The sequence below is a fragment of the Artemia sp. Qi Xiang Cuo genome, chromosome 14, assembly GCF_049724085.1.
Source record: "Artemia sp. Qi Xiang Cuo chromosome 14, ASM4972408v1, whole genome shotgun sequence".
Classification (NCBI taxonomy): Eukaryota; Metazoa; Arthropoda; class Branchiopoda; order Anostraca; family Artemiidae; genus Artemia; species Artemia sp. Qi Xiang Cuo.
In genome coordinates, this window is record NC_142807.1 from 54,018,225 (window position 1) to 54,033,193 (window position 14,969).

At 33.7% G+C, this 14,969-nt stretch overlaps 1 protein-coding gene across 3 annotated transcripts in view; it reads right to left on the reverse strand.

The window, feature by feature from the left end:
* Positions 1-457: 457 nt before the first annotated feature.
* The window catches only part of RhoGEF64C (Rho guanine nucleotide exchange factor at 64C), a 66,324-nt gene continuing 51,812 nt past the window's right edge, over positions 458-14,969 (reverse strand). For all 3 annotated transcript variants that reach the window (XM_089100073.1, XM_089100071.1, XM_089100072.1), the window contains exons 5-7: positions 13,384-13,534; positions 5,741-6,004; positions 458-2,395 (exon numbers count right to left, since the gene is read on the reverse strand). In XM_089100073.1, the coding sequence (XP_088956199.1) occupies positions 2,330-2,395; positions 5,741-6,004; positions 13,384-13,534 (481 nt within the window). In that variant the 3' untranslated portion in view covers positions 458-2,329. The remainder of the gene's footprint in view (positions 2,396-5,740; positions 6,005-13,383; positions 13,535-14,969) is intronic.

The window sequence follows — 14,969 nt, forward strand, 5'->3', positions numbered from 1 at the left end:
CAGTTACTAATAGAAGTAAAATCGCATGGGAAACTAATCGATACAATTAAGTCCAGTTTACGTCTATAATCTAGAATCTAGGTTTTTATTCAGTCTAGAAATACGACTAAAAAATCTAGAAATTTAGCTCTCAACCGTCTTTAAACTAATAAAATTTATTTGAAACATTTAAACACTCATATTTGTTACTTAAACTCAAAGGAATCACATAATTTTCCAAACGGAAGATTAGATGGGATTTTCCAGACCACAAGGTCAAAATAATACTTTATGCTAGAATTATAGCCTTACTCCAGGTAGGCTTTTAGTTAAAGGCACCTAAACGCAGTTCGATTCTTGTCACAGTAACTTCGACAGGATACACTTGTGTATACCTCCTACATGCTTAGGAAGAAAAAAAAAAAAAAAAAAAAAAAAAAAGCGAAGACTTCGAAAAATAACGAGAAATAAACGAATATTTCCTCTAAAATGGACGGCGACATTTTCAATTACCCCATTTCTTTATATATTGATAATATTAATGGTTCTTTCACACACCGACATAAAACCTTTCACAATAGCCTAACTTAAAGGGCAATTCAAATCAAAAACGCAAGGTTTTTACAGTAACGTAAGACGTATGCTACGTTTAATGCTAAGGCTGTAAAGTTTCATCCTACAGCTCTTACATTCATCTTTCTTCATGTCGAAACCATTCTCTTCACAGTAGAACATTACTTTTTTATAATATAAATTCTACTTCACCATAGACAATGATCACAACCATCATTCGCCGAAGTTTTGAATTTTAAAAACATGGCACCAACAAACAGTAAAGATGATTTGGTACTCGCTCCTGAAGCTATCCTTGAGGAGTCGAATCAGAAAGGAAAGTATGCTGTTCGATTCCTTACAGTTTTGAAAGGAAAAAAAAAATCTGTTTTCAATTCTCTTTACTTTTAATGAACCCTTTTCAATTTTCCTTAGTTTTCCCCCTTGAAAGTAGGGTCTTTAGAGGTATACAAATATTCTCCACCTTCAAGGAACACAATTGTTATTTTTATTGAAAGATGCAGTTTTGCCTTATAAACGTAAACGTATGATATTGAAGTTCCTATAAACTTCTTCAATCAAGGTTTCTGTGTTTCGTTCCGTCTTACAGTTACGTTAAAGTAAGCTTTTACGTAGGGTTAATACATTTTGTGAAATCTATTTTTAAGAGGAAAGTACAACGCCAAAACACAATATTACATTACGTTACGCAATCTTAGGAGCAAATTTTATCCGTGACATAAGCAGTGGTAAATAGACTCCTAGTGCTAAATTTTCCTAGAAAGCCGTTCATGCTTGATCAGAGCTTGAGTCCCCATCTCTATTTTATTTTTGAATAATTTGCTTATGATGATTGTGATAATCTTAAAATATGATTTATAGATTTTTACGTCAGACTACTCTAAAAGAATTTGTTAAGAGCAAAAGATTACGTTTAACGCAGCAAATATGGACACAACTTACTTTTAACTTATAAAGAGTTATACACGTAAATGATCCGCTAGTGAAAATAAATAGGGGGAATTTCTAAAAAATTTTGATTTTTCTAATAAATATTCTGAGCAAGATCTTTAATCATATGCTGGAATAAAAATTTCCCCACTGGTGATTTCCCATCAATTACAGACCCATAATGCATTCAGTAAGCACTTAAAGCTTTATATTTGATTATTTCTGAAGACAAAAACAAACCTCTGCTTCGTGAAGTTGAAGTTTCCTACGTCCAATATAGCTTATAACAATCAACTGCAATTGATTTTCGCCACTCTGAGCTAATGAAAATCATTCTCTTTCAAAGAGACAGATTTTCATTGGTTTTAAGTAATAAAAACGAATTGCAATCGATTGAATAAGCTATTCTGAACGCGGGGTTGATTAGCCTCAACACAAAATTCAACGTATCTTAGCGAAAAAATATCCAGCCGTCCAACAGACTATTCAAGCATTAAAAATATCTTTAAAGCTTTTTTAAAACTGTCAAACTTTGAAACCGTCAACATTTTGTTGAACATCTTTGTCAAATTTGGCAAAAAACAATCTTCAGCAATCAATTGTAAATGATTAATTTTCACGGATATAACCTTTGAGCTCGCCTCTCTTCGTTCAAATTTATTAGTATGCAGGCCGCTTTCTGCTTACCAACAGGCATTTCATCGCCCCGAAGATCCGAAACTAGTTTTGGCTTAGCGCAATCGTATAAGAATGTTCTTAACTCTAAACTAGAAAGTTTTTTATACAGAAAATCTGGCCTATCGGCAGGAAGGAACACTGGAGATGAAGAAATGTTACTACACTAAGATTACACTTTAAATTTTGTACGTGTTTTCGGTCCCTTTCCATTGTACGATTGCAATTTGCCAACAGCCTATAAATAAATAGAATTCATATCATTATCAGACAACTTAAGAGGAAGATAGAAAGAAAGGAAAAAAAGTTACTAATAGAGATAGGGAAATGGAGAACAGAGCGAGAGAGAGTAAGGGGCGGAAGAGATAGAGAAAGAGAGCATGCCTATGCCAGCTACGGTTAACTGTTCCAAATAGAAGGTCCAAGGACGGGAGGGAAGCTAATCCCCTCGACAAGCTAAAAAAAAGAAATACTTGCGCCACCTAGGTAACGCAATATGTTGCAGCAACCCCTGGCCGGCTTCGCCAACTAAAGTGTTGCAGGAGCAACACTTTGGTAAGAAACCCCAGAAGGGATTTAAAAATATTTTATTGACTTTGTATGAACCATACCCTTCTTAATTGTAGGTACTGTTACGGGATAAACTTAGAATATTATCCTATAGAGCCTAATTAGCACTAAGCATTTATCCCAAACTTGTCAGTCATATTGATGCAGGTACTCTTCACTATAATAATTGTAAAACTACGTCATTGTGATAAATTTTCAATTATAATCACTGCATAACCGCATGGAGACGAATTTTCTAACCCTCAAAAAGTATCAGAAAAAAAGTATATGAAGAAAATTTTTTTTTAGCCTAAAAGCATATTAGCAACCAATTATAGGTACATCCACTAAAAAGTTGCAAACTCCTCATCTACAGATATGACCAAGATCTAACAGCCAAATGTTATTCTCAAGTCTCTAAATTGTCTCAGACTTTTAATCCCAATTCATTCTTTCAAAGTGCACATTAAAACTAAAGTTGTCAACCCCTCGAAATCTTTTAAGGTTATGAAAAATCTCCGAATGATTATGAAAAAAATGGTTATGAAAACAATCTCAAAACATGCAATATAATCCTATAGAACCTAATTGGTTCTTTAAAGCTATCCGTCGCTTTTCATAATCATATTACTATAGATAAACACAGCTAAAAAACAAAAAGAAGAAAAAAGGTACACCAGTCATTACAAGCACATGACATGCCAAGATAGCCAAGAAACAAAGATACCACTTCCTTTAGAATTCGATACTCTATCTAAATATAATATTTTTTTCTTTACGAATGTTGATACTAGGCTTTTTACTATAGATAGACACTGTTATTACTATACAAAAAAAAACCCTCAAAAATCACTTACAAAATTTGTTCATATCCATTTTTGTTACGTTTTTACGAGTCAAAAAAACTATAGATAGATAGACAACTGCTATTACTATAGATAGGCACTGCTAAAACAAAAGAAGAAAAAAGGTCATCACCAGTCATTACAAGCACCTGACGACGGCTGTCTATAAAAAAAATTCTTAATTGAAACTCCCCCACTTGTCTCTGAATCCTGCTTTCCCAATTCTTTTGATCGAATATAAGGTAAACTAATTTGCAGAAATTTCAAACCCATTAACCAAGAAGGTGACCTTACTATAACAATCTATTTTCACTTCACACCCCTCTCCATAGCGGAAATAAAAGGAATACTACACGCCCTCGAATGCATCTCAAGCAAAATAATAGGTACACCAACAAGCAAAGAATGTCAACTCCTCATCACAAAGATGGCCAAGACATAAGCCAATTGTTACTCACAAGATCCTCTCTTGTCTTAAAATTTGAACCGGATTTCTTTTTTAGTGTGCACCGTAACACAATAAAGTCCAATATATAAAGTCCAATTGTTACTCACTTATGTTTATTATAAACATAATAAAGTCCAATTGTTACTCACAACTTATGTTTATTATAAACATAATAAAGTCCAATTGTTACTCACAAGATCCTCTCTTGTCTGAAAATTTGAACCGGATTTCTTTTTTAATGTGCACCCTAACACTAAAGTTGTCAAACCTTGACTTTTTTAAAACAGTGTATCACTTGAACAGATTTTAGGTCAAAAAACTAATGGCATACACTTTGATCAGCTCATCAAGGACTATGAATCAGCTTAAAAAACCGATCAGTCTTGGTTTGAAGGTTCATTTTCTTCCTGTGGGCCAACTTTCTAATATCACTACTCAGAAAAAAAGCAAATGGAGAGCTCCAATTTCTTTGGCTATAAGGCCAAGCAAACGTCGCACATATTAAGCATTTTTCGATTTAAAACTGGTTCCTCCCTGCTTGCCTACTAGATCAGAGCTTGCCAGTCGAAAGCAGAAACATGGGTCGACGGGAAAAAGCTCGGCTGCATAACTTTAGATAGTCCACTCCAAAATAGGCTATAAAACTCCACTTCAACTCACACACTCTAGGCTCTGGCTCAATTACTAGCGAAAATCATCCTTTTGGTACCAGACAAGAATTAGACGCAGCAAACCAAAATGCAATGTCATGTTCATTAATCCGGTCGGAGGTTCACACTTTCTATAAAAACTGTAGAGGTTAGGCCCTTACCATATTCTAGCATTAAGTTGAAACGGACGAGCTAGGAAAAAAAAGGGCAAAACCAAAGTGTTGCTCTTTCAACACAAAAAGAAGAATAAAAAATACTAGCCTTGGAGAAAAAAGGGCAAAACCAAAGTGTTGCTCTTGCAACAAAAAAAAGAAGAATAAAAAATACTAGCCTTGGATAAAAAAGGGCAAAACCAAAGTGTTGCTCTTGCAAAAAAAAAAAAGAAGAATAAAAAATACTAGCCTTGGAGAAAAAAGGGCAAAACCAAAGTGTTGCTCTTGCTACAAAAAAAAAGAAGAATAAAAAATACTAGCCCTTGACGCTCGATCCAAAATAAAGGTGAATAAAATTATTGAAAGCCTCCCGTCCCTAACTTAACAAAATACTGGATCCACCACTGGCTGATATCGTCGAAGCTATATTATTAGCCTGATGTCGTTATCTCCGTTAATAGCTGAATTTCGAAGTGACTGAATTAACTCTGATTCCGTTAGCAGTTCGGAAAAATTTAGCGTTTTGCGAGCTAAACACGTACATATTTTACGTCAGCTTTCAGACTGGGATTTCTTACTAGATTCAACACTTATTTTGACCATAATTTACATTGACTTACTGAATATTAAGTGACTGTCTCTAAAAATTTCAATAATTTCAATCAAGGATTATGAAGTACCCTACTTAGTATAGAAATACACTAATTACACTGTAGAATTAGTATAGAATCTCAGTCAATATACTACTTGATGGCATATGCGTTGCGAATTTAAAATACTCATAAAAAATACGCCGGTTTCCCTATGAAAACGCCAGATTATCGTACGCACATATGCGCTTTAAAACACTGGAAGAAAGCGCTATGTCTGTTCAGTATTGGTCTTTTAGAGATTACAACTTTTTCAAATAAATGTCGTTTAGTACTAAAAAAAGCTTACGTCATCAATCGCTTGAAGATGGTGCTGCAGGAGCGCTTTGGCTGCTTCTAGCCACTTCCGTGCTTCTGTGTGCCAAGAAGGTGTAGCATCAACGATTCGTTGAAGAAGTAGCGGATATTTTGTGACTCTTTGTATTGGAACCATTAAAAATGCATGTAATCCCATTCGTCTGAGTAGAGGGTTGTCCCGTTCTGATGTCTTCAGAAATGTCTGTACAGGTCCACCTTGAGATTCTATTTGAGCAAGGAGTTTGAAAGCTTCACCCTTAAAAAAACAAAATAAAAAAAACCTTCGCTTTTTTTCAGATTTTCGATTACCCACAGGAAAATGGACTAGTGGAAAAGGATGAATAATGCGAAAATGTAAGAAACTGTAGAAAAAATTGTAAAAAAACTATTTTTATTGTAGGAAGGGGACGAGCTCGAAGTCATCCCTAAGTAGTAAAAATGCATACAAATATCCTATATTTTTCATATAGGGCAACAATTTTCTTGGTTTTAATTCTAGGTGTTACAAACTATGATATATTTTTTTTTAATGTCCGTATCTCCAAATGTGCTAAAATAAAAAGTTCTTGTTACGAGGAATTTTTTTTTTTTAACATTAAAAATGAAAACGTTCGGTGATCATGACCTAAAAGTTGTCCTTGAATAATTAGGAAATGTCATGACTATCAAACACTTTCATTTTTATCTTAAGAAATTAAAATTTTTCCTGGTAACAGGAAAAAAAATAGTTCTTGATTTTGTTCTTTCGTAAATCTTTTGGACTAAAATGGCACTGGTTGCTATGAAAGTAGTGGTTTTTGAATCGACAACAAGCGTCTTGAATTGAATTATTGAATTGAAATTTTAAGCTTGCCCTGACAATGGATGCTAAAATTTGTATATTCATAATAAATTAACTTAGTTTATAATTTCAAAGGGTGCTTGAAGGGAATGTGATAGGTATAGGAACGACATGGGTCAGATGTTGTCATTTTTCAGAGGAGGGAAGGCAAAATTTTTTTTTTTTTTTTTTTTTTTTACGACATGAACCATCAAGAAGCATCCAGTAACTGTGCTTCATAAAAAAAAATAAAATGCAATGTTTGCAGAGAAGCTGCTTGCTTGCAAAAACGTTGAGAGGGAATGAAATTGGCTGCATATCCGCGACCTTGTAGACAATCCCATTTTTGAATTATTTAAGCCCTCCATCCGCCCCTTAGCTTACATGTCAAGTGTGCATATAAGATTGCCAACTTAGTATTATGTTCCTCATCCAATTTTTCGACAAAAACATGCAGAACAGGTCATAGGAAGCAAACTTTTAATTAGACACTATGTTTCGCAACAGTACTAATATTTTTTGACAGACACTGTTCCGGGGGGGGGAAGAGAAGCCTAAAAATTGTAAAAGACTAAATCATATTTCTTTGACACTGCATTGTGTTTTCGTTAAATTTCCCGGAAGGGGGGGGGGGAGGGTGAGGAAAGGGCTCCTTGTCTGGATGCATCACAAGTGACTTTATTGAAGATTCAAAAATACTAAAATAATCAAATTTCTTTCTACATCTCAAAATAACTTCAAATAAGACGAAAAAACAAATAAAATAAAAATGTAAAACGGCTAAGATCACAAAATGGTCTCCTATCGCGACTACAAAAAGGTTATCCCAAAGAAATAAGAGTCCCAAATATATTAAGAGAATGTCCACTTATTATCGGGCCTCTCAAGGGAACACAAACGATTTAGACAACCCAGTATTCAGTACAAGTCCTAATGGACAACCCCTAGTCACTCCACATGGAATGAAGATAAGGAGAAAAGAATTCATAAAAAAAGATAAAGGGGAAGAAATGGCAAAACAATAGGAGAGTTTTATACTTCTTAAGAAAATAGAGAGTCGGTTCAGTTGTGTTTTTTAATAGACATAAGGCGAACAGTTTTTCGTTTTAAAAATTTAGTTATCATCAACAACATGGGAGAATGGGAACAACAAACTGGGAACTACTTTCCGTTTTTAAATTTTAGTCATCAGCAGCACCGTTTCACAAAACACAAGGGCCAAGGGAGACACAATTTATATCAACTTTAAAGCTAGCTAAGCCCAATACTCGGTTATTCCCGCATTTTTTGCAAGTAGATAAGCTGTAATCTGAAAGGAAGTTTTATCTCAATAAAGTTGCTTCCAAGCACTCAGCTTTCCTAAAGACTAGTGCATCTATAATGTTGCTATTGATCAAATTGGTTTCCAATTTTATTTTCTTACTCTTAGGCGACAGTATGTATGCTAAATTGTCTTTCAGACGCTGGATACAGTCTCGGATCGAGTTCAAAAGTTCAACATTGCTAAAAATTTTACCAGACAGATTCAAGATTCAGATTTTGAGACTTGGTCCAAGATTGACTTCAGCGTCTGGACATTACTTAAATGTATTATTGTTATTATTTAATGATAATATAGTCAAGCCAACATTCAGATTCTATTCAATGTGAAACGTGGTTTGTGTTATATTTTGAGTTTCTCTTTTAATTAATACAAATATGCAATTCACGTAAAAACGGGTTGTCGTATCGTCTGAAAATGGCATTGACAAGAGGAGAGCATGTATAATCAGCTCTTATTGCTGCAACCACAGGCTAACTCCAATAAGGCCTCTGGCTTGGTGGTGATCATGTAATTCACACAACCCCGTTCAACTTGATCTTTTTAACTAAGCCCTCATTCAATTCAAACTCATTCAATTCAACCCCGTCTCATCACCCGTTCAACTCCATTGTCATTCCAATTGACCCCCATTTATTTCAACCCCGTTCAACACAATCCCGTGGAGCTAAACCCCATTCAATTCAGTCTCACAGCAATCAGTTTCATTCAACCCGTATTAATATCGCACTAAATTTGATAGTTTAACCAACTTATATCCGATAATAAAATATCTATCCATACTGATTTATCAAGGGGGACGGATGTTCTCAGGGTCCGGAGACACGTCGAAGATTTTCCGTGTCCGACCCTATCCGTGTCCGTGTCCGACCCTATCCGTGTCCGTTTTGTGTCCGACCGTGACCTATGAGCCTTAAAGTATTATAAAGAATCACTCACGTAATAATTAACTAATAAATAAATGCAGTTTAATTTATGTCAAAGTGGCCAGCAACAAGACGTATATTGCTCAGTTATAATCTTGAATTAATTAGGCCTGATTCTAACGGAAGTTTAGTTGCAGCCGGAACGACTAAGCTGAATTGTGGGGATTACGTTGCATCAGACTTGAGTTTAATATGGTTAAATTAAATAAGGGTTGATTTAAATGTTGGTTGAGATGAATTTATTTAATCTATTTAAAAACCAATTTAAAAAACAAACGAAAAGACGAAGCGTTAAAAAAAGTGAACAATTGTAATTTAAACAACGACAACTTTATAAATTGTAGTCTAATATGAGACAATAAAAAAAAACAGAAAGAAGAAAAATTACAAATAAATCAAATAAAAATTCTAAACCATGAGTGACCTGCAATTTTCTTCTCATGTTTTTCTATCAGTTTCGAAACTACGACTTCTGGGTCAATTGTACTATATTAGCTAATCAATCTAGAGTTGCGAGTCCATGGTGATACGTAGAGCAGATAATTGGCAAAAAAACTTTTGCTTTATCAGTTCTAGTAAAATCTGCAAGAATAGCATAGCATATACATATGCTATATATATATACATATATATATAGCATATATATATACATATACATATGCATAGCATATATATACATATATATATATATATATATATATATATATATATATATATATATATATATATATATATATATATATATATATATATATATATATATATATATATATATAAAAAAATATATATATATATATATATATATATATATATATATATATATATATATATATATATATATATATATATATATATATATATATATATATATATATATATATATATATATATATACATATATATATATATATATATATATATATATATATATATATATATATATATATATATATATATATATATATACATATATATATATACATAAATATATACATATATATATATATATATATATATATATATATATATATATATATATATATATATATATATATATATATATATTCCTTAATGGCCTAACATCTGTAGAATCTAACCCCTTGCAGCTTGGAGCAAAATAGGGGCATGAATAGGGTAGTCTAAAGCACGCCTCCTGTCATGTCCAACCAGAACAGAATGAGAAGCAGACATTGGCACCAATTAATGCATTGTAGCTGCTGACAAAGCGTCTATGCACCTCATGTCGTTTTGAAACCCAATTTGGTGGGGAGGGGTGTAACATTTTTCCTCCAACTCTTCAATAAATGATAATTGAAAAAATTTGCAGAGCGTGTAATACGGCAGCAGGAAGTATATTGGGATACGAAGTGCTATTACGTATTGGGATACGTAATACGGCAACAGGAAATATATTGGGGGGATACGAAGTGCTATTACGTATTGGATACGTAATACGGCAACAGGAAATATATTGGGATACGAAGTGCTATTACGTATTGGATACGTAATACGGCAACAGGAAATATATTGGGATACGACTGGGATACCTGTGCAGAAGGTTAAATGGGAGTTGAGAAGCACCAAGGTTGAGTGGAATCGGGATGAATGAAATTGAATTACAATGGAACCCCAACTCCCTTTCTACATAATGCTTTACATTTGACGAAAAGGTGCAGCTAGCAGTCCTGCGCATTTCAATTGATTCCTTTCGCAACATGATTGCTAAACATTTTGCAATAATGCAGACAGTGTGACGCATGAGTTGTATTCTGGCTATAATACGGACCTGTATAATTTATGTTCTTCTTTCATCAAGCTAAGTTCTACTCAGATTTGAGCCAATAGTTGCTAAAAGTTTTGGTCTGGATCCCTAGGCTTAACATATAAAAACAGTGGCGTCAAGTCGCGGAAACTTGAGGGGAGGAGGCAAAATGTATTTTTAATATCTAGGGGGGGGGATTTTTCAGTTTTTCCAATGGAAGTACCCCAAAAAAAAGGCTTTTTAACTGAAAATACTCCCAAAAAAGGTATTTTTCACAATGTAGGGGGGGGGAGGGCAATAAATCTAGGGAGAAACAGGCCCTCCGAAATTGACACCACAGCATAAAAATGTCTATTTACCGATGGTCCTTTAGCTAGTTCCAAAACTAGGTTTAATATAGGAGATGTATTTTTGATATTATTAAAATACTAAATATCTAAAATAAACTTCAAAATTTTAAATGACACCCCCATAAAGTATTGCCCATTTGGAATCCACATGGAAAAAGGCGATTCTGCCTAAAAAAAACTTTCTAAATAGCAACGAAGACCACACTGCCTTTCCATCATACACAATAAGTAGAACAATTACTAATTGTTTAAAAGCCTTTTTGAAGCATGTTCCCACGAAGATGAAACAATCAAAGCTTGAATTAAATTTATGAATGATATTCGATGGACACAATCTTTACATGCTAAAAACTCTGCATCAAAACAAAGCATTATGCGGTCAAAATTTATTTCTAATGCCCAATTGAAGGGCTTCACCCATTCCCTCGAAAATACGACAAGGGCTACTTCGAAATGCCTCCCCTATAGAAATTACATATAACTTATAAGGAAAAGTAATTGTGTGTTGTCTAAGAATTTTTTTTTCTTCCGAAAATGCTCCTATAAAAAGTTAAAACCATCCTGGTTTTAAAACACAAACTTTAAAGGTGAGGTACCCCTAGGGGCACCGCTAAGGGGGAGGAGGGCGATTTCCCAGTCCCAAAGTTCCATGGTGTGACCGCGCAGCACCGACACCTTGTAACGTAGCTTATGTTTTTAGTTTAATTTCGCTTAAGTATCCGTATTGGCGGCACACCGAGCGAATTTGTTGGCACCCTTTATGCCCCCCCCCCCTCCAAACTCAAAACCCTAGCTGCACCCTTGTGCACCCCTAATGCCGGATTAAGAACTTTTTCCTTGTATATTCAAAATATGTAACAATCTATTTAGGGTGTCACCAAAAATTTTGAAGCTGCTTCCCGTCGTTCCACTTAATGGAGGATTTACATCCCTTTTGAAACTGAGGAACAAAGAAAAGTTTTTGATCACACAAAATTCTTGGAAATTCTATGAAGTGACTAGTACTTATCCATTTTCTCGCTTGTCAAATTCACCATCATCGAATTTCAATGGTAATTTAGTTCGAAGTTTCTATAGTTACAACTTTTTAGGTAAATATTTTCCAAAAAGTTGTATCAACAACAAAACCAACAACAAAGTTCAACAACAACAACAATCAACAAAACCTAATTCTCTGGGATGATTAAAATCTCAATGAGAAAAAAATAATAAAAAAAAAAAAAACAGGAAAATTCTTAGAGAGGCGTCAAAATCCCTTTTTATTTAGAGGAAACAATACAGACCTAATATTTTACACAGTTTCAGACTACACAAATATATAAATGCGTTGTATCAACGCATGACGCGTTGATACAATGCGTTGATACAAATATATAAATGCATTGAACCACTAAATTAAATAGTGGTTCAACTAAAATAGCGACGATGACCACACTGCCTTTCCATAACAAACAGCAAAAGCACGAAGAACAAGAGGGAAAACTTTTTGCAAGACAGTGGAGATAATTTGAATAAAATCATAAATTTTCCAAATTCTGGTAAAGATAAATCCCCAGTTACTCGCCAAAGAGGGGTCTATCAAATACCATGCGATTGTGGCAAATATTATGTAGGTAGAACACACCAGAATTTAGAAAAGCGCATACAATAGCATAAAGATGATATAGTCAAACCTCTAAATTCTAATATTTCCGCTGTTTCATCTGATTCTGCATTAGGAAGCCATATTTTTGGAAATCCTAGCCACAATATACTTTTTGATGAATCCGCCCTTATTAGCAGTGACCTAGGCATAAATAGGTAGTCCGAGAATCAATTGAAATCAGACTTAAGATTAATAATAATATTTCTAATAATATTAATATTAATAATAATGATATATATATATATATATATATATATATATATATATATATATATATATATATATGTATATATGTATATATGTATATTTATATATTATATATATATATATATATATATATATATATATATATATATATATATATATATATATATATACACACATATATATATATATATATATATATATATATATATATATATATATATATATATATATATATATATATATATATATATATATATATATTATATCTATAATTATGTACATATATTATAAATATTTATTTATTGTATTTTTATAATTTTTGTACAAATGATTTTTAAAATGAAATTTATCCAGATTGTTATTTTTTAAAATAAATTAATCTTTTTAGGACCAGATTGTTATTTTTTAGACAAAAGTCTTACATGAAGAATCTTAAATCCGTCATTACCTGCAAGACTTTTAGACGGTGGGATTTTTTTCTTCTTTCATTTAGGACTTGAGGTGGCAGTTATTAGTGTCAATGATCCGAGTATAGAAACACTATTTTGAAAAGCTTGGACATGGGGTAGTCGTGAACTACAGTAGCTAAGTACTGACTACTTACAGCATATGAGCAATAGTGACGAAATGCAGGTAGCATAGCAGCATGTTCCAAGATAAGGCGACCAATACAAACGGTCATCAGGTCCACGTCACCATTGGCTGCAGCACGGCCAATCGCTTGCCTAAGCCCACTGACTAACGATATGGAATGTCTGTGAATAAAAGAAAATTGTAAAACATCAAATAAGAAAAACATTAAGAAGAATGAAAAGTAGCTTAACACAAGGCACGTGGAGAATTTTAACGGCTATTATTAAATTTGTATTTAATCCACGTCTTTACAGTTACTTCCCTCTTCACTGCAGAGACACTTACTCACCTCCACTTTAAAACTTGGTGAACATTTTGCGACACATTACTGAAAAAAGTCCCAAACAAAAAATTGAAATCATTGAAAAATTGAAAATTGAAATCATTATATTTAAAATATATTCTGGACTACCAATCCATCTCCAGAAAAAAAAGAAGATCCCGAAAACCTACGAAAAAATCTTTGTGGTTATTCTTTGTCTTGTACATGGCAGCTGTCTGTGGTCTTTTAGGGATCTTTTTTCAAGAGCAAAAGAACACAATTACAGACAGCACAATTTGTATTTGTTGACAAATGCAGGACGCTGTTGCCAGTTGCTTGGTCTAAAGTTGCGCCGCCCATGTGGAAATGCCCCGAATTAATTATTTTCCCCCAAAAAAAAAAAAAAAAGAAAAAAAAACGCGCCGATTCGAAAAATTCAATGCGCAACCGCCTCAAAAAATCTTTCCACTCTGATGCAGGACACTTTGGTCCCCACGCTGGTTGCATTATTCAATTGACAAACAAACCGCAAGTGTTTCACAAACTAACTGCAGGTGTCCACATGTACTAAGAAGATGGGAACTAGTATTGCATGGGTTCAACCGATTCAGTAGGTTGGTGTTTACCAAATATTGAAATAATTACGACAAGAATTAGAATTTGTCTGCAGTTGCTCTGTAAGCTGAAAGCAGTGGATGAATTAAAGCAAATATCTTGCCCCAGCCTTTTGCGTTCAGAAATGTTTGGTCAATAATATACTCAAGAGCTGCATTAACCCTTCAGCAATACAGCACATTTTTTGTCCTCATTTTTGCGGTTGGTTCTTGGGGTAAAATTCCTCCGGTGAAAGGTGAGTGAAGATGGGTGAGGGGCGTTTGGCTATCTTGGAAAGTAGCTGAGTTGGGTGAAAATTCTCAGGAATGGATTCAGAGTCCCAATGATGCCCTGGGAAGATATTTTCAAGTGCCTACTTCAACTCATCCCCCCCTCAAGAGGACATCGACCTTTGATGACCTTTGTGTTATAAAAATGAAACTTTCAGAAACAGGACTGGTTAAATTACTCAAATTATTCCAGAAACATTTGTTTTAATAAATGAACAGTAAAAGTTCTCAGCAAGTTTGCTTATCATAGCAGATTATTTGTCTCCTTAACAAAAACATGCAGATAAAGTGGTAAATTTGTCAATTGTTTGACTAATTCACTTTTTGCAATATAACAATGGCTATTATTGAAATTCTACGCCGGCTACCCAACCACCCACCCACCCCCGTAAGGCCTCGACATATTCTTGA